This window comes from Schistocerca piceifrons, chromosome 7 (genome assembly GCF_021461385.2).
Source record: "Schistocerca piceifrons isolate TAMUIC-IGC-003096 chromosome 7, iqSchPice1.1, whole genome shotgun sequence".
Taxonomy (NCBI): domain Eukaryota; kingdom Metazoa; phylum Arthropoda; class Insecta; order Orthoptera; family Acrididae; genus Schistocerca; species Schistocerca piceifrons.
Genome location: NC_060144.1, coordinates 447,349,183 through 447,372,378, shown reverse-complemented (window position 1 = coordinate 447,372,378; position 23,196 = coordinate 447,349,183). Strand labels below are relative to the sequence as shown.

Here is a 23,196-nt window from a genome sequence, read left to right as displayed (position 1 = left end):
AAGCTCGTAACAACTCACAAACAAAAAGATGCGATCTGTTGTGGAGATGTATGGGCAGAAGCTAGCTCTAACTGAAGTATTGCATAACTGGCTGTTAAAACTAAAATAAACGACTGTCGCAATGCAAACGACGGAACTACACTCTACACAGCTGTTAACGCGCTGGACTTTTCCTAGTAAAATACATACACACACGAGATTTAAGAATGTAAATAAAAGCTCAAATGAAAATCAAAGTAAGTCACATCTAGTTAGAAGCTCATAACAACTCACAAACGAAACGTTGTGTTCTGCTGTGTTGCTGCACGGACGAAAGCTGCTGCGTAACTGAATTTTGAAGTGTGTCCCACTAACATTCAGGCAACGTTCATGGTTTCAGTATGATGGGGCCCCGCTGTCGGACTGGGAGGGGGTGAAGCGTTTACTACATAATACACTGGTAGACACTCCAGAAGAACTTCCTGATCTCAACAATAATACTGATTATTTAGTACTCTCAGAATTAAGGTGTTCTCTTTTGTAAGAAACGTGTCAACACCTTTCTACTTGTCTCACTGTCAAAAATATTCGTGTACTTCGTTATAAAATATATTGTCTTCTTGCAGTTCAGTTCACTCCATACTGGACAAGCGTTCTGGAATTTTGGAATCTGCGGAGTGAGCCTAATATTTTGTGGAACACCTACGAAGAAATGAAACAGGTAAGTGGTCACCATTCCTAATCTTCGTAATGTGGGTACAACTAAAGAGCATCTTCCTGTCAGCGGGTGAGCGTTATAGGCATGCTCAACAATCTCCAGTTGCAGACATTGCAAGATAGGCGTTCTGCATCACAGAGAGGTTCACTATTGAAATTTCTAGAAAGTACTTTCCGCGAAAAGTCGGGCAACGTGTTACTTCGTCCCACGTAAAGAGCGGGAAAAGACTACAGAAGCTTACCGGTAATCATTCTTCAGACGGTCCATCAGCGAGTTGGAACAGGGAATTGAGTGGAGGGGGGAGGGACAGTTAGTGGTACAAGAACTGCCCTCTGACACCCAGCGTCAGTGGCTTGCTGAGCATTTATCTAGATACAGAATATTTGTTCCTTTGGCCTGTTCTCATTCATTCGGTAGAGGTGCCCGAACAAGATTAACCATCGCTTTGCCATTGCTTCCGATATTTTCTCTACATTTCTATAGGACTTCTCCCATTTCATTTTCCAGTCATCTGTAGTTTGTACTTTAACCATTACTTTTTATAATAGTACATCTCCCAAGTACCTACGTTCTGTGCAGCTTGTACTAGGGGACATCTGTAGGTAAGTTACACTTTATTATGGCAGGCAAAGTAACATTTATTGAATGCTGCACTATACGACAAAGTAACGCAAATCCATCACCCTCGACGATACAAATCCGCTCCACTGTCGAGGAATCAATTCGATAACCACCGTATGAACGTTATCATTGTTGGAAAATCTCTTTCCCCACAGATGTTCTTTCAGCCTGCCGAAAATATGGAAAATCCGAAGGTGCAAGATATGGACTGTACGGTGAACGCTACTAAACCTCCCATCGAAAACGTTGAAGCAATGCACGTATTGTGTGAACCATGTAGGGAGTTACTTTGGGATGCAGGATAACAGTGTGCTTGATTTTTCCACACCACTTTTTCTTTACGTTTTGCCCACAAGATTCGTACTGTCCCGCCTAGTTCAGCTTTGGAGTACGAATCCAACTACCGCGACATTTCATTTGCACCCTGTCACACTCCTGTTATCCGTACAGCAACAGAAATGCGTCTGCAGGAAATGTGTAACATGTACTCTCTGCTCACACAGCGCCACTCTTGTTGCGCAGTAGTTTTGGAGTAGGATGAAACATATAACTTACTTTCTAAAGCCCCTACGTAGTTCATCGTTAACCATATACACTGAAGCGCCAAAGAAGCTGTTGTAGGCACGAGTATTCAAATACAGAGATATGTAAACAGGCAGAATACGGCGCTGCGGTCGGCTACGCCTATATAAGATAACAAGTGTCTGGCGCAGTTGTTAGATCGGTTACTGCAGCTACAATGGCAGGTTATCTAGATTTAAGTGAATCTGAATGTGTTGTTATAGTCGTCGCACGAGTGATGGGACACAGCATCCCCGAGGTAGCAATGAAGTGGGGATTTTCCTGTACGACCATTTCACGAGTGTACCGTGAATATCAGGAATCTAGGAAATATCAAGTCTCTGATATCGCTGCGGCCGGAAAAAGATACTGCGAGAACGGGACCAACGACTGAAAGTAATTTTTCGGCGTTATAGGACTGCTATCTTCCGCAAATCGCTACGGATTACAATGTTGGTCCATCAACAAGTGTCAGCGTGTGAACCCTTCAACGAGACATCATCGATATGGGCTTTCGGAGCCGGAGGCCCTCTCGTGTACCCTTGATGACTGCACGACACGAAGTTTTATCCCTCGCTTGGGCTCATCAACACCGACACTGGACTGTTGATGACTGGAAACATGTTGCCAGGTCGGACGAGTCTCGTTTCAGATTGTATCGAGCGGACGGACGTGTACCAGTATGGAGACAACCTCATGAATCCATGGACTCTGCATGTCAGCAGCGGACTGTTCAAGCTGGTGGAGGCTCTGTAAACGTGAGGGGCATGTGCAGTCTGAGTAATATGACACCCCTGATACGTCTAGATACGATTCTGAGAGGTGATACGTACGTAAGCATCCTACCTGATTACCTGCCTCCATCCATGCCTATTGTGCATTCCGACGGACTTGGGCAATTCCATCAGGACAATGCGACACCTCACACGTCCAGAATTGCCACAGAGTTTCTGCAGGAACCCTCTTCTGAGTTTAAACCCTTCCGTTGGCCACCAAATTTCCCAGACATGAACATTATTGAGCATATCTGGGATGCCTTGCGAAGTGCTGTTCAGAGGAGGTCTCCACTAAATCGTGGTCATACGGGTTTATGGGCAGCCATGCTGCGTTCGTGGTGTCAATACTCTCCAGCACTACTTCAGAAATTACTGGAGTCCATGCCACGTCGTGTTGCGGCACTTCTGCGTGCTCGCAGGGGGTCCTACACGATATTAGGTGGGTGTACCCCTTTCTTTGGCACTTCAGTGTATTAGCTGAAAGTACATCACGTATAAGTTCTATCAACCTTGGAGACACTTATGTGTGCTTGTGCTTGTGGTTTTTGGTGTACTGAGTTGTAAACGTCAAAGACCGTTCGTTGGATGACCTAAGGTACCAAAAAGATATAATGACTACAGATTAAATCGACTGTCAGCATATCATAGATGCTACTACTGAATGTGTACACTAGACTTTACAACATTATTATTTCACTGTCTAATTGTATTTACTGATGGCTGTATAACATCCGTAAAAGAACTGTGTATTACAATGAAGTGATAAATACGATGAAAATAATAAAGTTCGTTGTCATATCATATAACGTTGTCGTACCATGCAACAGTATTTAAAACTTAATTTTTTTAGATCGAATTTACATCTTCCCCTTTTACAGCAGCCTATGCCATAACAATATTTTTCTTAAAAGTTGTAACATGAAATTGCAGTCCGTACACCATACCAAGTTATTAAAACCTTTTCTATTCGAATGTCTGGTTGACTCATGTCACGCTATTTAAAATAATAGATTGGCTATGACCCCCCATACCTTCCAACATTTCTTTGTGGCCATGTACATGGCTATTGTTACATTGATTTTGTTTCAAAACAGTGAATTACTTTTACAGGTACACTTTTTATATAGTAGTATAAAAGATGGAACTTATTGGTGGGACCTGAAAAGGCATATCCCCACATATTCTGTAACATAATAATCAATCACTGTTGGTTACCGTCACCAAGCCCACTAAGCTGCACTCACTGTCTAATTTAATGATTATCTGTAGCCACAAATCATATCTCAAAAAAGGCTGTATATGTACTAACACACAGTAAAAAATTTATTAGTACGATCTTTTGTGATTTCTCCTTAATGATAAAATAACAAATGTATCATTGTATTTCAGTAACATATGCCACATTATTCATTTTCTTAAGAATTTACCTAAGCAAATGAGCTATGGGCTTCCCCATCACTACCATATAACATCGTCTGGAGGTGTTAATCTACATTATATAACTATATCTGTAACGAGCTGAAATTGCATAGACATACATGAAGTAATGACGCCCACTGTCATTAAACATAGACTAACAAAAGTATGAAGTTGCAATATGGCTTTATATATTGAAGGTATTTAGCTTATGTTATTCAATCATCTAGATGTACAATAATTTCATGTACAAATTTCATCTTTTTTATCTTGGAAGCAACCAATTTTATACCATTTCATAATCAGTAGTAATTCTAACACTTTGATCCCTTTACTGTGTTTAGTTACACAGCAGAACATTAAAACAAAAATACTTCTCCAAACACATACAGTCATAGTTACATAGACCATACCAAATACCATATTATATCATTTATATTTAACATCTTTAACAAAATACTTTAACCACAAACATTTTAATCTGGTGCAAAGAAACTACATAATCACGGACACTAAAATACACTGACAGAAAAATAAATGCAATACCAGAAAATAATTAATTTAGAGTAATGAAATTTTGGGAATACATTTGCCTATGTAATACATTTAACTGATTAATAATGCAAGATCACAGGTTAATATAAATGTGAGATAAGTCATTGCAAATGTGAAATGCTGGTATATTAATAACCGATGTAACCGCCAGAATTTTGGATACACACATGCATGCATTGTGTTGCACAGGTACCAGATGTAAATACATGAGATGGAGTTCCATACCTGTTGTACTTGGCTGGTCAATATTCGGATGGTTAATGTTGTCTGTGGATCATGCTGGAATGTCATTGGCACCTATTTTAGCAATTTGTAGCAAAACTTTTTCATTGGTCACGGCTTCATATTGCAGGAATATGACTGTGGGAGCCAACATCATAAGTCACATTATGTATGTCATGGTCGGTACATTGTACCAAATAAAATGTTATATCATTTTGGGTTAATATCTGTAACAAAACTGGAAATCACACACTTTCTGTGCAGGTGTAATTGCCTCTGTCAAATCACAGAAAGTGAAATACAATATTTTAAAATTATCAGTGCATAACTAACTACTGTAAAGAAGAACTTTTTTATCTGTGTATCTCCCCATAGTCACTAGCTGAACAAAACCATAACTGTCTCACTGGAAACAGTATTATTTCATTTAAACAGTTACTAACTAAACAAAATGTGCATAGATATATAAGTGGACAACAGCTCAATAACAGAATAAAACTAAAATCTATTTATGTCTGATCAGCAGTACCAGATACGTTTGATGATTTGATAACTGTCACAACTTTTTAAGAACAGATATATAAATAGATTGAAGTAAAAAGTCCTTCGATCCACACCTTTATCTTATGAGATACTAATGTGGGAGCACCATATTAATTAAGATAATATGTGTTGTAGTGTAGGTGTACCCAATAGTCAACAGTTGTTAATGCTAGGGTATAAGATGTCTGTTACCATTGTTAATTAAGCCTCCATTGGTAATTAAACTTCCATTATTGCTAAAACTTCAGAAAATTAGTAAAATATTTCACACTCTGAACAACTTTTCAGTCATAAATATTTTGTCAGGGTGAACTTTAAGGTGGTATACATCTCCACTTCTTCAAGACAATTAATGTGAATACTTTTTTCGACTTTATGTACTACTTTCGTGTCTACTTCTAGCGTGTCCCCTGTTGTTTGTTCTCATGTCTAAAGGTGGTCACTCAAAGTAGCTTTGTGACTGGGGAATATGTGGTTACACTGGCTGTAGGTGACCTTATGTATCCCCAACTGATTATATATTCATTCCTTCTCAGTTTTATGTCTCACACTGTCTTTACTTCATTTCTCTTTCAAAAGCAACTTTCACAGTAGTGTTTCTGAAAACCTGCCCTATTTTATCAGCGATTTTTCCCAAATATGGCTAGGTTACAAACATAGGATTTTTTCCCATTTGTAAGTTTCTGTAATGTGATCTCCTGCTGCCTTAAGTTTTCTTTTAGTCTAATCTTTTTCATCCATAACTTATCCACTAACATAGTCATATATAGTAATAAATTGTTGAGTTCTAACCAACCTGTTAAGCATGGCATGGAAAAATGCATGTTTTTATCTCAAAGGATGACAAGACAGTTGTAACTAGAGGTGTGGTAGTGGATTTTCTAAATATGTTATAAGTTAAGTCTGATTGTCCCTAAATCAATAAAACTTTTAGAACTGTTTTCTCTTGAAAGGGTCATGTAGCCACCTTTCATTAGTCCGGTAGCCCATTTTCACTAGTATTTCCCTTTCTTTTCCTTGTTTCTCTTTTCTCATAACTCTCATTATGGTGTGATTGAATGAATGTGGTTGTGTGTCACTTTGCTAGACGGTGGCGTAGTCTGCCGCAGAAAGTCTGCGATAGTCATACAGATTCGGCAGCAGTTGTACAGAATAGCCAACTCTCGTAGTGGTCAAGTAGGCAAAGAGGTTTGCGCTACTCGTGAGAAATTCACCTGCGTTAGGTTGGTGGCGGCAATGGCATCTTTGGATTTTCCGGGCCACGTGGAGCGTGGAAGAGGCTGGAGATGAAAAAGGGAGGCAGTCTGCCTCCGGTACGGGAAGCATCCACAGCTGTGTTCCAGTTGAAGAAGGGTGAGTTAGACTGACCGCGTGGCGCGTTGTTACTTGGCGAGAGGAGAGCTGTTAGCTTTTGGTCTCGCTTTACAACTCTGAAAGATTGCTTTGCCTTGTCGCAACAAGGAATGCAAAAGTTTGGCAGATTTTTCTTTTAGAAAATTTCTATAGCAGACTAGGATCCGCCGGAAGAGTGTTACACAAAGGTATCGATAAGAAGTGAGCGCTCGCTCGTCTGTGAATGTCTGTCTACCTTCAGCTGTGCCTGTATAGGCTTTCATTTTTCTAAATATTTATAGCTTTGCCTTCTCGTAAATTTTCCTTGCTTTATGTATCTTTCGTCCGTCGGGAGCCGACCATGTGGTTGAACATTATTGTTGGGCTACCGTCATCACTAACTGTCCGATCTCATGTTTGTTTTAAAGAATGTTAACTGTTCATGATTGTGTGATGTGATACTGCTGCAACTTGGCTACGATACCTAGAAATTGCGTCTCCACAAACCACGTGGGCACGCGGATGTACTGCGAAACGTGTACCGTTTCACGAGTTATTGCGATCAGTTATCAGGCAACAGCAGTTGTATGAATGATTCACACCGATGATTTTAGGTGTAGATTATAACGGTGAATGTATCAATGCTTTTATTTAATGTTTTAGTAATTAATGTTATCAGGAATTGTGTACATGCCTCACATCCATATCTTAGGAATAAATGATTTTATCCACAATTTTCTCTTGTACTCCGAGGTTACGTTTTTGCACTTAAGCCACTCACCTCATAGCTTTCCCGTTAACACATCCAACGCGTTTCCTTACGCACATGTCCAGTGATTAGTTTCCCCTTTTATTTTAAAACAAATGCTTTAGATTAAGTCTTATATTCAGGTGTGTTGCTGGGAGCTGATCTTCTGCACAGTGTTCATGCATGTACTATTTTATTTTAAATGGTTGATTCTCGTGGACAGTGCACGGGAAATACTATTAATTACATCGCATCCCCTATGAGCGATATCACGACGTACTTATTTTTATGAGTTTTTGGTCTGTGATCAAATTAATTTATTTTCCGACTCGACCAAACCTTTGATTAGTTGTATGTTTAGAGTCGGTGGAGACCCTAATCTTCTCACGTTAATTTCACAATAAATAAGCATTTCTATTCCCACTCTTAACGTAATAACCCCTAGTAACAGGTTAGTTACACTCTCACTTCAATTTTGAAGTTGATATTCGGCTATACATCATTAAATTTGTTATGTAAACTTTGAACACTGTTGTGCATCCTTTGTAACATTGCTACTGCCGTTCAGAGAAACAATTGTTCCCAAGATCATTTTAAAATTTTTTCCTAGTGCTCCTGCCAGGCAAATATTCACGGCTAACCATGTGGCTTTTTATAGAAGGCACTACTGAATAAAAAATAATTTTGAGAATAAACTAGAAGCCGACCTCGGGGCAGATCAGTTTGGATTCCGTAGAAATGTTGGAACACGTGAGGCAATACTGACGCTACGACTAATCTTAGAAAATAGATTAAGGAAAGGCAAACCCACGTTTCTAGCATTTGTAGACTTAGAGAAAGCTTTTGACAATGTTGACTGGAATACTCTCTTTCAAATTCCGAAGGTGGCAGGGGTAAAATACAGGGAGCGAAAGGCTATTTACAATTTGTATAGAAACCAGATGGCAGTTATAAGACTCGAGGGGCATGAAAGGGAAGCAGTGGTTGGGAAGGAAGTGAGACAGGGTTGTAGCCTATTCCCGATGTTATCCAATCTGTCTATTGAGCAAGCAGTAAAGAAAACAAAAGAAAAATTCGGAGTAGGTATTAAAATCCATGAAGAAGAAATAAAAACTTTGAGGTTCGTCGATGATATTATAATTCTGTCAGAGACAGCAAAGGACCTGGAAGAGCAGCTGAACGGAATGCACAGTGTCTTGAAAGGAGGGTATAAGATGAATATCAACAAAAGGAGATTTATGGAATGTAGTCGAATTAAGTCGGGTGATGCTGCGGCAGTTAGATTAGGAAATGAGATGCTTAAAGTAGTAAATGAGTTTTGCTATTTGGGGAGCAAAATAACTGTTGATGGTCGAAGTAGAGAGGATATGGCTCTGAGCACTATGGGACTTAAATTTTGAGCTCATCAGTCCCCTAGAACTTAGAACTACTTAAACCTAACTAACCTAAGGACATCACACACATCCATGCCCGAGGCACGATTCTAACCAGCTACCGTAGCGGCCGCGCGGTTCCACACTGTAGCGCTTAGAACTGCTCGGCCACCCTGGCCGGCCGTAGAGAGGATATAAAATGAGGACTGGTAATGGTAAGGAAGGCGTTTCTGAACAAGAGAAATTTGTCAACAACGAGTATAGATTTAGGTGTTAGAAAGTCATTTCTGAATGTATTTGTATGGAGTGTAGCCATGTCTGGAAGTGAAACGTGGACAATAAATAGGTCAGACAAAAAGAGAATAAAAGCTTTCGAAATGTGGTGCTACACAAAGGATGCTGAAGATAAGATGGGTAGATCACATAACTAATTAGGAGGTATTGAATAGAATTGGGGAGAAGAGAAATTTGTGGCACAACTTGACTAGAAGAAGGGATCGGTTGGTAGGACATATTCTGAGACATCGAGGGATCACCAATTTAGTATTGGAGGGCAGCGTGGAGGGTAAAAATCGTAGAGGGAAACCAATAGATGAATACACTAAGCAGATTCAGAAGGATGTAGGCTGCAGTAGGTACTGGGAGACCAAGAAGCTTGCACAGGATAGAGTAGCATGGAGAGCAGCATCAAACCAGTCTCTGGGCTGAAGACCACAACAAAGAGATTAAACAACACTGAATATGTTACACATCTCTACAGTTTTATTATTAATCATGTTCTTTTATGCCAATAGATTATTTTCAAAGAAGTTAATTGTTTCCTGAACTGGTACATTTGTATATAAATGAGTTACATTTAGTGAGGGGAAAGCCGCCTCAGCTGGAATTACAATATTTAGGGTAAAAAATACAAGTTCTGTTACATTTTGTAGCATGTGGCAGTTTGTGGGTGCATAGTTTCTGTTATAATCTTAGTCAGTTCTTGGCTTAAATGATAACTTGAGCAGTTCATTTAATTAACAATTGGTTTACCAGTATCCCCAGTTTTTTTTGGTTGAATGTTGAATGCTAAGTTTAGCAGCACGGGGGTTCATGACTACACAACTTATCTTTTGAAAATCTTTAAATAGTGAACAAGATGTATTAACTACGTTTTTAATTTTGTCATCATATTTACCAGTGGGATCCTTAAGAATCTTAAATATTTGATTAACTTTCAGTCTTCTCTACATACTCATCTTCAGTAAGGATAACAAGAGAATTGCCTTTGTTTGCTTTGAGGGTTAATGACTTTTCTTCATCTAATTTGCTACTGAATTTTCTATTACTCATATATCTTAGTCATTACTGTAAGGCCTTTGCCTATTGCTAGCTATTGGATGTTCTTTGATAATTTTGGCTACTTTACTTGCTATCTCCTGTTTCTTTCACGCTGAACCTGTCATCAAGTATATTGCTAGTTTAGTATGAACTAACAATTCTTTTGCGTTTTCATCATCAAGCCTTAGTGCAACATAAATTTTTTGCTTTAGTAAGAACTTTCGTGTCATTGGTAGTGAACTGTGCATTTACTGAGTTTCTAGTCCTTTCATAGAACGTAAAATTTACGTCAATATCCATGTTCAGTATATTACAAACCCCTACCAGTTTATAAATTATCTTTTGGTGTCCTTCTTTGATTAGTTATTGTTCATTGTCAATGAACTCATCTACAGCATAAATGACCATGTGTACCACACATTTCTCTAAATTATTACCTAGAGTAAGGTGTACAGCGTATATCTGTGTAGAGAGGATGGCCTCTTGTCGGTGTTTTGCTTTTAATTCATACTTAAGCCATTCTTATCCACAATTTGTCTTGAAGTCCTCTGATACTTCGTTCTTGACATTAATATTCGCTTTTGCAAACACTGGAATCACTTCACCGCAATACACTCGTTTATAAAGTACTTTTCTTGTACACGCACAAGTCATGTTAAGCACTAATCTTGCTGTCCTGTCCAAGCCATTTTCCTTTTTCTTATTGGTGATTTCCCTTAGAAAATTCTGTAATGTTGTGTAACATTTACATTCTCAATTAAAAATATTGTTTCCTGCACTGCTATGATTCCTATATGTTTCTTCTGTAGAAATAATTCCTGTTTCTCCTATTCACCAATTTTCAGAAAAGACTTTGTATTTAATGTTCAAAAGTAGTGCTTCTTCTTGAACTTAAAGTTAGAAGGCATTTCAGTATATTCAATTCTTCAACACAAACGTTGGGACTCTGCAGTGCTGATTCTCAACAACATCCTAAATCACAATACTTTACTAGGCGTAGTTGTGGGTTCCTCATGAGAGTTACCATCGGTGGTAGTGCATCCACTACATGATCATAAAATTACAGAGAGCAAGAAATCCAGGTTTATCCCTGAATTCGCAGTGAGACCATGTTGTTAGTTTGGAATTCATCTAGTTCAGCCGTCAATGGAGTGTGAAACAGAGCTGCCGAGTTACCGCTGCTGAAATGCGCAGCTGTAGTGCCCTTTGTCCATTTTAGCCTCGGACATGACGGTGCCTCTTTCCCCACCTTCACTGTTCCTAAGTCTGTCTTCTCCACCTTCATTGCCGTAAGGTCTTCACTCTCGCCCTGCCAAGGGGGCGTAGACCAAGCTTTTTCAAGAGGTGTTACTTTTCTATCATTCCTACTTTATCTTTTTTTGTGAAAGGCAATCTTGGAGACTGTAGGACCCAGATTGTCAGAGTTATTGTGTGCGTTTGATATTTACATTAATGTACTGTACAAGCTCTTCGCAGTTACTTGCGCTTCACTTTTCTGCAGTACAGTAGTCGTATTTAACTATAAGGCGTAGATTGTAGCTGACATCTTCTTGATATGACCTCCCAGACTATGGTTCCCTGTCTCAAAATTTTACCTGGGGTAGCAACTGCGTCCTTTTTAATTTTTTCACCCTTTTACTGAGCCATATCTTCTGGTACACACTTCACACTCCTCAATTACGATCATTTCGTATCTGCTGCTTGTATTTACTTCTCATTTCTCCATGGCTCACTTCCCTACAGCGGTATTTGTGTTTCTTATTATTTACAAATATGTTCTCACTCATGAGAGCAGGAAGAGCTCTGTTTCGGACGATGGGAGGTGGGAAAGTTGTCATAAATTATATGACCAGTTTATCGCCATCTGTCATGACTTCTTCTGCCATGCCAACCTCTTCATCTCAGAGTAGCACTTACACACAACATTCTCTATTATTTTCAAAACATATTCCAATTTGTGTTATACTGTATAATTTTTTCTTTGTACATCTCCATACAAGTGTAGTACAAGTAATTTACGGCATACTATCTTTTTTTCCGGTTTCCCATCAGTCACTTCCATACATTACTGTGCTCAATTTCTCTGGAATTTATTTCAGAATTAAGATCTATGTTTAGTACTTGTACACAGGGAATGTCACTTTTGTCTATCTTAGTATGCTTCTTATGCCCTCATTCCTTCGTCCATTACGAGTTAATTTGCTTCAAATGTAGAAAAACTCCTTTATTTAATCTGTTACGTTTCTTTCAGTTTTGATGTTAAGTAACATTTCTTCCCTTCACTGATTTGGTATCTTTTTACCCAAATTCTATCGGACTCTTGAACTATTTTTTATTTCCTTCATTGCTTCTTAGACATATTTGTTAACAAATTTTGCAATTGGTTTTAAACTAACTCCGCGATGAGCTAGAAACTTGAAACTTTCAACATGACTCACAACTGCATCATAATTCAGTTTTAGCTCGCTTTCTTCTGTGGTGTATGCGGAGGGTAATTTGCGACCCACCGTCTTTTTTTTTTTTTTTTTCTTCCTGCTCCAATCGCGGACGTTTCAGGGTAACAAAGATTGCTGTAAGCGTCCATGTGAGATCGAATAGCTCTACTTTTTACCTTTATGGACTTTTGTGATTTAGGTGAACAAAACTGAATTTAGCATACGTCTCTATTGTCGTCTTCTCAAAATGTTTGTAAACGACTGAAACATCTGATACGAAAGACTAAAAAGCAGAAAATAATTATTGAAGCAAAAACCTTTTTAATGTAACACTTTTCAAAACTAACTAAAAAGTGTGAAATAGTTTCTCCTAGCCCCATAGGGATTCATAACCCCATACAAATAGTCTTGAAATTTGTGCTTGTGAATTTTTAATAGAGAGAGTTGCCATAGTTGAGAAAAATCACGCAACTTTTCATATTGTTCGTAGTGCAATAAAACAGTTAGTGACGTATGTCAATTATTCATGCATCAATTATCTGTTGCACGTGCCTTACGTTTTACAAATATTGTCATAGATATTAAAAATTTGAGAAGCACAAATTTTCATGACTATTTGTATGGAGTTAGGAACCTGTATGGGTCTAGGTGATATTATTTTTACTCTTCTGACTGTTTTAAAAAAGTGTTATATTAAACAGTTTTTGATTTAAATAAATATTTCTGTATGATTTTAAACTTACTGTTTCTTCTTACCCTGTCGAAGGATTTTTCGAGATCAAAAAATCTTACGAAAGTGCGTTGATTCTTTTGTCAAGTCTTACTTCCTTTGTCAGGCGTAATGTCAGAACTGTCTCTATGGTGCCTACTCCTAAGCAAAATTGATTATCATGTACACATCCTCAATTTTCTTTTCCATTTTTGTGTATTTTGTTCTGGTCAGTACCTTGGATTTACGTGCTGTCAAATTTCTTCTCATATAGTTCACACACTTCTCTGCCCTTGGTATTTGCTGGACTGGTTGACGATATTCTTTCAAAGGTGCTGTGGCATTCTTACAGGATGTCATAGTTGGTGATTTCTGTGCAGGACGTGGGAGCAGTCATCCGCAAGACAGCCGCATTCCTGGGCAAGAGTGTGACAGACGAGCAGTTGCACCAACTGGAGGGCCACCTGAGCTTCAGCAGCATGAGGGCCAATCCGGCCACCAACTGCAGCGACGTGATGCTCAGTTTGAGGACCAGCATTGGTCTACCGCCGCCGCCCTCCGATCAGGCCTTCATGCGAGAGGGCAAAGTGGGCCAGGCCAGGCTGCGCATGTCCCCAGAAATGAACCGCCGCTTCGACCAGTGGATCCAGGAAAACATTCGTGGCACTGGGTATGATGGCCCTATCTAAGACAGCTACTGTTATCAGTGCATCAGAGACGTCATATATAGCACTGGATGTAATGACGACATCTGAGACCCAATATCAGAATTTAACAACATACACAGTAAGCATTGAGCCATATACAATGTTACACCAATGCACAACCATCTAATTTCCCACACCCTATGCCTTAGCCATACTCTCCAGCTGTAGCTTCAACTAACTACCACTTTGAAACCATGAAAACTGTGCTGATATGTGTCGGTTGTATCATCTACAGTCCTCAACACTGTACCTCAACGTTATTATAACATGATAATGGACGACTTTATCATAATATGTGTTATGTCCTAGCCAGTAATGCCACCCGAGCCCGCTGCCAAAAGGTTGGCAGCATCAAAGTCCGGACGCCGTCCGCATAAGCAGCGCCAGCGAGACAGCAAATCGCCGCAAGTCTGCGCGCGCCACCGCTGGCTTCTGGCTTCTTAAGCGCTGGAGTCGCGAGCGCTAGGACAGTTCTGTATTCGCCGCTCAGTTGTATACTCGCCACCGAATTGTGTACTTGCTAGTCAGTTGTGTGTTCATCGCAGCAGAGTTGTTGTTTGTCGTCAGCCGACGCTGACCTAGCCGCTCCGACTCGAACTAGACAGATTTCTGTAGACACGGAGTTCACTACTGTGTTTCTGTATCTTCGTAATAAAGATAAGTACCGACTTTTATTTAACCAGAGTGTTTGGGTTTTCATCTTTCTGTTCACTGTTCCAGCGGACCGGTCGGCCCGCTATTAAAAGTGTGGCGGTGACTTCGTAAGCCGTTTCTACAGCGAATTGTTTGTCGCTACGAACACCGCCACAAAAATATGTATAGCAACACGTATGATGTGAACCACTAGAAGCTGTCACGAGGAGTCTGGTGTTGGTGTCATGCATTTTCTTACAGTCTGCGTCTTCTGGATGAGTTCTTTCATTTACAAGATTTTTGCAAGTCGTGAATTAGAAACTACTCAGAACTAGAGACTTCCAGTTCATATATTATTATACAAATTTTTAGGGGTACGCGTGGAGATACTTTTATTGGCGACTGATGACAGTGTACTGAACAACATTACAACATTATTTACTTCATCTGTGGATTAATAATTACAGGCTATTAGGAGTAGTATGCTTTTAGTTTGGTTATTATCGCCAAGTTCATGTGGCAAGGGTAAGCCGTAATGCTTATTTTCTCCTGGGCACAGGTTAGCTTTGTAGTATGAATCCATGGATGCAAGATGGTGAATCTATACCGCCAGATGTAGTCCACTTAGTAAAGCAGTTACAACCGTCCAGAAAACACCAGGTAGTATTTATGTGACGTGTTTCGAAGAAGGGGACTATTAAATGTACAGGAAAAACAACTAATACACTGAAGTGGGTACACATTAAGGTATCAATACATGTGCTTTAACTCCTAAAACCATGTATGTATAACTGGGATCGGTGAAAACGAACAATTTTTTTATCCCAACATATCCTGTCCTTTGTATCCTTCCTACCCCCAACCATTAACCATTACAATTTTGTATGCCTGCTACAGTTCCTCAAGGTCCAATTAATGTAAATTTCTTTTCATCTTCATCATGAAGATTATTGTTTTCCATGGATAATCAGCATCACCAGAATATCGTAGAAACACCGAGATAATTATATCTGTTAGTTTGCAACTGTTATGTTAAGAACATGATTGTATTATATATCCATCGAATTTTCATTTTCTGTGTAGTCCTTAAACTCTTATTTGTTATATATTATACAACTTTGTAAAACATGATGTAGCGCTTTGGTCGGTGAGTGGTTTTATTCGCTGCCAGTCAGGTTACTTTTGAGGAACTAAAATAACATTAAAGGGAAAAAATACTGATTATGTAGAAGTCACACGTCTATTAGCGAATTAGCAGTAGACTCGTGTAAATCCGCATCCTCATCCGTTATACCAATACCACTGAATGTAGAACACTTCAGTCGATACTACATGGATGCAACCAATTTTGAAATGTTACCAGTGATGATAAATGTAAGGGAAATTTTACAATGGTACTAATAACTTGTTTTGTAATTATTTCAGTAATAAGCTGTATTGTATCCTGATATATGCAACAGTAGTTACTCAAATGTGTTCACACATTACTTACAGGAACTAAAAACAGCACATTTTAGTAGAAATCATTTTACTACAATCATTTTCCCACTCCAATGAAAATTTAAAAGCACCTTGCGCTGCCGTCAAGTGGGCCAGGTGGCCTGTTAATCTACAGCTCCAACCATTGCCTCGAAATGTGTCAGTCATTTGGTTTGAATAGTCAGTGACCGTTGGAGACAGCTCAGTAAGGAGCTAGTTTCCGTTTGTGACGCACTTGAAGAGTAGCGAGTTATATATTTAGCTGTTTCTGGGTGATATTCTGATTTACTTCTCAAATTTCGGAACATTTAAGAGTATTAAAAAGTGGCAGTACATATTCCACGTTTGGAAACCACTACATTAAAAACGACCACGACACTAGAAATAGAAACAGGTCCCCAAATGTCAATGACCAAACAATACTCTACAACAATACAATATTCAGTACTTTAAATGAGCTATCTGACAACACAAAATAAAAACCACACACACGAACAAAACAAATTGAAAACAAACGGAACAAACTCGAAGTTCACGGTTGTCAAGCCGAAACAAGACAGTGAAAGAAATGACAGTCAGAAGGGCATAATAAACGGATATTGTGCAGTGAAACGTTTGTCCAAGCCACAGTAACATAACAAGGCGCAGAATTTCACAAATGAGCAGAAGGAACCGAGTGTTCATTTAGTTATAAACGAAACATAATCTATCAACAACAAACCGCACCAAATAGTTCTCCATATCACATCTTCACAAAAAAAGACAAGTATTGAGGATGTCTAAAGGCCAGCCCAACTACGCAAGTACAACAAAAACACGATCTGAATACATACACGAACCAGCCACAGCTCATAACAAGCCAAACACAGCAATCGTAGATCAACGATATTTAACCGGCATAGATATTGTGACGGTTGAATTATAAACAAAAATTTAACGCACACGGTATCCTAACATCGCTTATGTTCATGTATGACATTATATACATATTTTCTCCCGTGGCTGACTTCGGATGGCAGCCACAAGAGACACACAGTGTAAAATCAAAGGTAAAGTACATATTTAATTTAATGAAATAAAGAATCTGATGTAGCATATTTTCTAGATTAAACACAATATGTATGACGGTATTTCAGGGAAGTGAAAGAAAATTTCCGAGGATGCTACAAGTGTGGTGAAATATGTTTGAGTGTTAAAACAAGTCACTAATGTGTGCTTGGAGAAAGGTGGATCCATCCGCAATTGCTTTTGAATTAGGATTAGGTATAGGATCTTATTGCTGATAATAATAACATGAGAAAAATGACAAACATTCAGCACTTACTTACAACTGCAGTAACTTTATTTCGTTAGAATGCAATGGGACCACCTTCACATGCTTAACAGTCTGAACGGTCTTCTCTAAAAATGGTCGATTTCTTATTTACAGTGGTATCGCATGTTGGCCGTCTTCAACAATCCAAGAGGCTCCCATGTGCATCTCTGTAGTTCTTCGAATAAACACGGTAATCCTCTTTGAGGCTTTTGGCAGACAGTGACTGGCTCCCTGCTGCTCTCACACGTCTCTTTTAATGCAAATAATGTCGTATCTGCAATTATTCCAGAACCCTTCACACTCAGTTGCGAGTTTTTGGTGCGTCCACACAATTTCTTGACGATTAACGGTGGAAGAGAGCCGGAGTGGACCTCATGCAGCGCTTTTGATCAATTTCCAAAGAACTTTGGAAGACCACCTGCTCCCAACAATTTCACTTGACGATTCTATGCTCTGACATGTAACAGTGTATATACACTTACATATAACTAACGATCAATCCATTCGCACGGGTAGGACTAAGTATCTGTAGCTGGACGACTGGCCTGGCGTAGCGGTAATTTTGACACCGGGTCGCTGCGTAGGATTATGATTAAAATTCAGAGAATAACGCTAGGTAACTGAATATTAACTCTAAATTATGTAAGTGAAACGATTTAAGAAACGTACCACGGAAAGCTCTTAGGAGGCACGACTTAATCGATAAACGTCATCATAGTTTAACCAGATTGGCTGAGACATTTATAAGTTATGTATACAAACACTCTTCGTCAATCACTCTGTTAGTGAAAACCATATCAAGATCCTTACAGCAGTGACTGAAGTTTGCCCTCACACAGAAACAGAAAATGCGATTAAGAACTTTTACGTACAGTACGTAGAGATAGACATGGGTCAAGCTCCACTGTTCTCTGGAATTGCGGCCGTTCTTCATTTTACTGCTTCTGTCGCCAGCCACCGCCTCCTCTGTAGTGGACCAGCTCGTAGCTCTGATCGTTTAAATATGGAAGAAATAACAATATATATGTTACGTACTCATCGTTCCTATACACTGAGGTGACAAAAGTTATGGAATAGCGATATGCACATATACAGATGGAGTAGTATCGCGTACACAAGGTACAAAAGGGCAGTGCATTGGCGGAGCTGTCGTTTGTTCTCAGGTGATTCACGTGAAATGGTGTCAAATGTGATTAAGGCCGCATGACGGGAATCAAGACTTTGAACGCGAAATGGTAGTTGGAGCTAGAGGCGTGAGACAGTCCATTTCGTAAATCATTATGGAATTCTGTATTCCGGGATCGATTGTGTCAAGAGTGTGCCGAGAATGCCGAATTTCAGGCATTACCTCTCAGCAATGACAACACAGTGGCCGACGGCCTTCACTTAACAACCGAGAGCAGCGACATTTGAGTAAAGTTGTCAGTTCTAACAGACAAGCAACACTGCGTGAAGTAACCGCAGAAATCAGTGTGTGGCGTACGACGAACTTATCCGTTTGGACATTACGGCGAAATTTGACGTTAATGGGCTATGGCAGCAGACGACCGACGCGAATGCCTTTGCTAACAGCACGACGTCGGCTGCAGTGCCTCTCCTGAGTTCGTGACCATATCGACTGGGCCTTAGGTGACTGGTCACACGAGTCGAAACTTCAGTTACTGAGAACTGATGGTAGGCCGGCCGCTGTGGTCGAGTGGTTCTAGACGCTTTAATCCGGAACCGCGCTGCTGCCTCGGGCATTGATGTGTGTAATGTCCTTAGGTTACTTAGGTTTAAGTAGTTCTAAGTCTATGGGCTGATGACCTCAGATGATAAGTCCCATAGTGCTTACAGCCATTTGAACAATTTTTTGAACTGATGGTATATTTCGAGAGTGGTGCAGATCCCACGAAACCATGGACACAACTTGTCAACAAGGCACTGTCCATGCTAATGGTGGTTGCGTAATGGCGTGGGCTGTGTTTACGTGGAACGTACTGCGTTCGCTGGTCCAAGTGAATCAATAATTGACTGGAAATAGTAATGTTTGGGTAGTTGGAGACCAAATAACGATAGGATTTTTATAGACGACTGCGCACCATCTCACCGTGTTCGTGATTGGTTTAAAGAACATTCTGGAGAATTCGAGTGAATGATTTGGCCACCCGTATCGCCCGACATGAATCCCATCGAAAATTTATGGGACGTAATGGAGAGGTCAATTCGTGCACAAAATCCTGCAACGGCACCATTTTCGTATTTATGGATGGGTACAATATTTCTAGAGGGGCCTTCGAAGGAATTCTTGACTCCATCCCACATCGATTTGCCCTACTACACGGGGAACGAGGAGGTCCGACGCAATATTAGGAGGTATGTTATGGCTTTACTCACCTCAGTGTAATTATAAATTATATAAACGAACCATCGTTGTGAATAAGTCTGTTAGTGAAAATGATATCAAATTCCTACAGCAGTTTCTGAAATTATTTGTAAGATAAAGACAGAAAATCGCGGTTCGGGACTTCAGTTTAGAATACCTATAGAGTTACAGATGTGGAATATAGTACAAATGAAATTTCATAGTTTTACAACTTTTGTATAGAAACATTGTTTAAATATACAGCATATACTTCAGAAAAAATAGTAGCTGTCATGGTTTGAAGTGCGTTGATTTCTTAGAAGACTATGTAGATTTTTGACCCCCGCGAAAGCGCAAGATCAACTATATATTCTACTACAGTGTGCCTATAATTAAAGTTCGAGAAAAAACGCTGTAAAAAGAGAACAACTCTTGAAAAAGACGTCAAATTTGAAAAGCGTATTATTGACGGGAAGAAACGTCATAGAGAGAAAACAATTTACACGAATATTTGAACAACTAGATAGCGTTGTAAGCGTCAGGCTATGCCACCAGCAGTCACACGGCACTCGGCTGTATCTCAGTTTGCGCCCGCGACGCCCCACATGACTGACTCCACGAAGGATCGCGCGCTGCTGGTAAAAACTCTTCTACAAGAAAGGTGACTGCGCGTCAGTAGCCCAGCAGAAGTTCCGGACCTTCAAGGGTATGAAAGGAAGGAATTAATCCGATATCCGCTAAGGGTATGAAGAATAGTAATGACATTTAGTCAGGATAAATAGTACAGAACTTTGACAGAAGTAAAGAAACACAATTAAGAAGGCGATTTCAGGTCGTAAAACATGTTTAAACAAGATTTTGAAACATTTAAAGGCTACAACAAAGTATTAATTGTAGATGTTTGTGGTTAAGCGCCGTAAAAACAATTTTTTTGCTTTGGCATGAATTTAAGAAAGACAAACAATGGTTATAAAAGTTCCCCAGCTGAGGTAAAATAAAACACTTAACAATATTGACCCGTTTTCATTCCAGTCAGAAAGAGAACAGGTAAATGACCTCACAATGAATTATATTCATATACAGATACATGAAATTTTAACCATGACGTGTTGCAGTAAGTAAATATCTAGCGCCAATTTTTCAGTGAGATCCGAAGAGATAATTTTAGCATAAAGGCCTCACCAAATAATTTTCGCAATGATCGCCCTGGAGTAACAGTTCGGTCGGCTTCTATAATGTCTGCCAGACTTCGTCCACTCTGCCTAACTTCCATCTCGCGGTCCTTCTCTACGTTAGCAGCCAGGCCTGAACTACAGGAAGCGCACCGGAAATAGATGACGCCAAGTAGAAGTTTCCCACTCGGCCACAACGTGGATACATGTAGCAACGTAGCAACTCTAGCCCAACATCGGTGAAAATGTCCCAGCTAGCACCAGCACACGAGAGACGTGCATGCCCGACCAATTTGCTTAACTCGACGTAGTGCTGGCTGTCCCCTTTGGGCACGGAAGGCAAACAGGTTCTCTGAAATTACGCAAAGATATTCCGTGTGTCCATAATTAAAGTTAAGTTTCAAAACGCTGTGAAAGGGAACCACTTCTCAGAGCGACATTAAATTTGAACAGAATATTAGTGACGCAGGGGGAAACGTCAAGGCAAAGAAAAGAAAATTTTTCCAAAAGTAAATCGGGCCGGCTACAAATGACAGATGAATCACAGTATGACAGCTATTGCTAAGGCTACACATTACATCTACCTCAATATTGACTGCACAATTTCTTCACTCAAGTCAACACTTGTGGCAATGTTATTTAGGCAACCCCAACAAACACGGTAAGGTCGTACCACATCAGACGGAAAAAAAAAAGTTTTTTGTCCTGAGGCCGTTAACAACACAAAAAGCAAAATGACATCTGTTTTTCATTGTTCTGTTATCAAAACCCTTATAAAATGCAAAATGTCATCGGTTTGTATCAGTCGTAAGACTAGTACAAGACAATCTCAAAATGCCATCCAAATTTTCTGCCACAAGTAGAAACCGAGAAACAGCGTGTTTCACAACAGATCGGAGAGTCTAGGTGGAGAGGGGTGGGGGATGCAAGTACAGAATGCGTTGCGCAATGCGTGCCTTCAGTTCAGTTACATTCGTAATTGGAATACTGAACACATCATCTTTCAAATAAACCTACAGCCAGATGTCACACGGAAGAGGATCAGGTGATCTGGATGGCCGGGCTACAGAGATGACCACTGATAACGCCTCAACGCCTCTGCAGCAGCCGCTTCACAAGTATAAAAATAATACTACTTACACACGCACGCTGTTGAAGAACTTTACCAGTGACGTTACAGGTAACAGGACCCTCAGCACTCATCTCCTCGAAGAAAATACGGCCTTACGGTAAACGATGCCGTTCATCCGCACCACACAGTCACCTTTGCAGAATGAAGTGGTACCGGTTGCGGTGCATGAAGATTTTCCTTACCCATATTTCGCAGTTCTGAAATTGACACGTGCTTGGAGATGAAAACTGGCTTCGTCTGTCCACAGAAAGTTCCATGACCATTCATTGCGTACTTTCCTGCGAGCTACAAATTCCAGATCGAATGTTTGTCTTGTTGACAGGTCAGCAGGACGCAACTCCTGAACAAGGGTGCTTTTGCATAGATGCTTCGTACGATATTATGCACCGCGCTCGTGGGCATGTCCAACCTTCTGGCAATGCCCCGTGGAACGCATGTTTCCATACCACCGTTCTAAGCCTTCTGCAGTGCTGCAGCCACATGTTCAACAGACGTCGGATCAACCGCTTTCCGCCGGCCGAGGTGGCCGAGCGGTTCTAGGCGCTTCAGTCCGGAACCACGCGACTGCTACGGTCGCAGGTTCGAATCCTGCCTCAGGCATGGATGTGTGTGGTGTCCTTAGGTTAGCTAGGTTTAAGTAGTTCTAAGTTTTAGGGGACTGATGACCTCAGATGTTAAGTCCCATAGCGCTCAGAGCCATTTGAAGCCAAGTGCTTTGCTCCATCTGCCATGTGCACTTCAAAAGAACCTCTCTTATTTTCTTGAAGTTAAATTTTTCATTAACTCTGTATGCTAAAGGCATTATATTAGCCACATAGAGTTTTTTAACTATTGAATTGAGTAAATGTCATTTATGATTAAATGTTAATATATGTTTCTCAAGAAATTATACGTTTGCTATTTTGGTAGAGGACTAAGGTGAATGATATTTGTGCTAATTTGGTCAAAATTATTCCTGGAACCTTACAGATTACCTACCTATTACCTATCGGTCCTTTTAAACTTATGGCATACGTGTGAATTTTGTTTATTTCTGTCGTATATGACAAAACACTGGTGCAACGCCCTTCTACAGTTTACTATTGGGTTTAACAGTCATCGCTAAT

General features: G+C 39.9%; 1 protein-coding gene across 1 annotated transcript in view; it reads left to right on the top strand.

The window, feature by feature from the left end:
* The window catches only part of LOC124709001 (luciferin sulfotransferase-like), a 126,238-nt gene that overhangs the window by 34,962 nt on the left and 68,080 nt on the right, over positions 1-23,196 (top strand). Inside the window, exons 5-6 of the mRNA XM_047240635.1 lie at positions 606-700; positions 13,689-13,978. Of these exons, the coding sequence (XP_047096591.1) occupies positions 606-700; positions 13,689-13,978 (385 nt within the window). The remainder of the gene's footprint in view (positions 1-605; positions 701-13,688; positions 13,979-23,196) is intronic.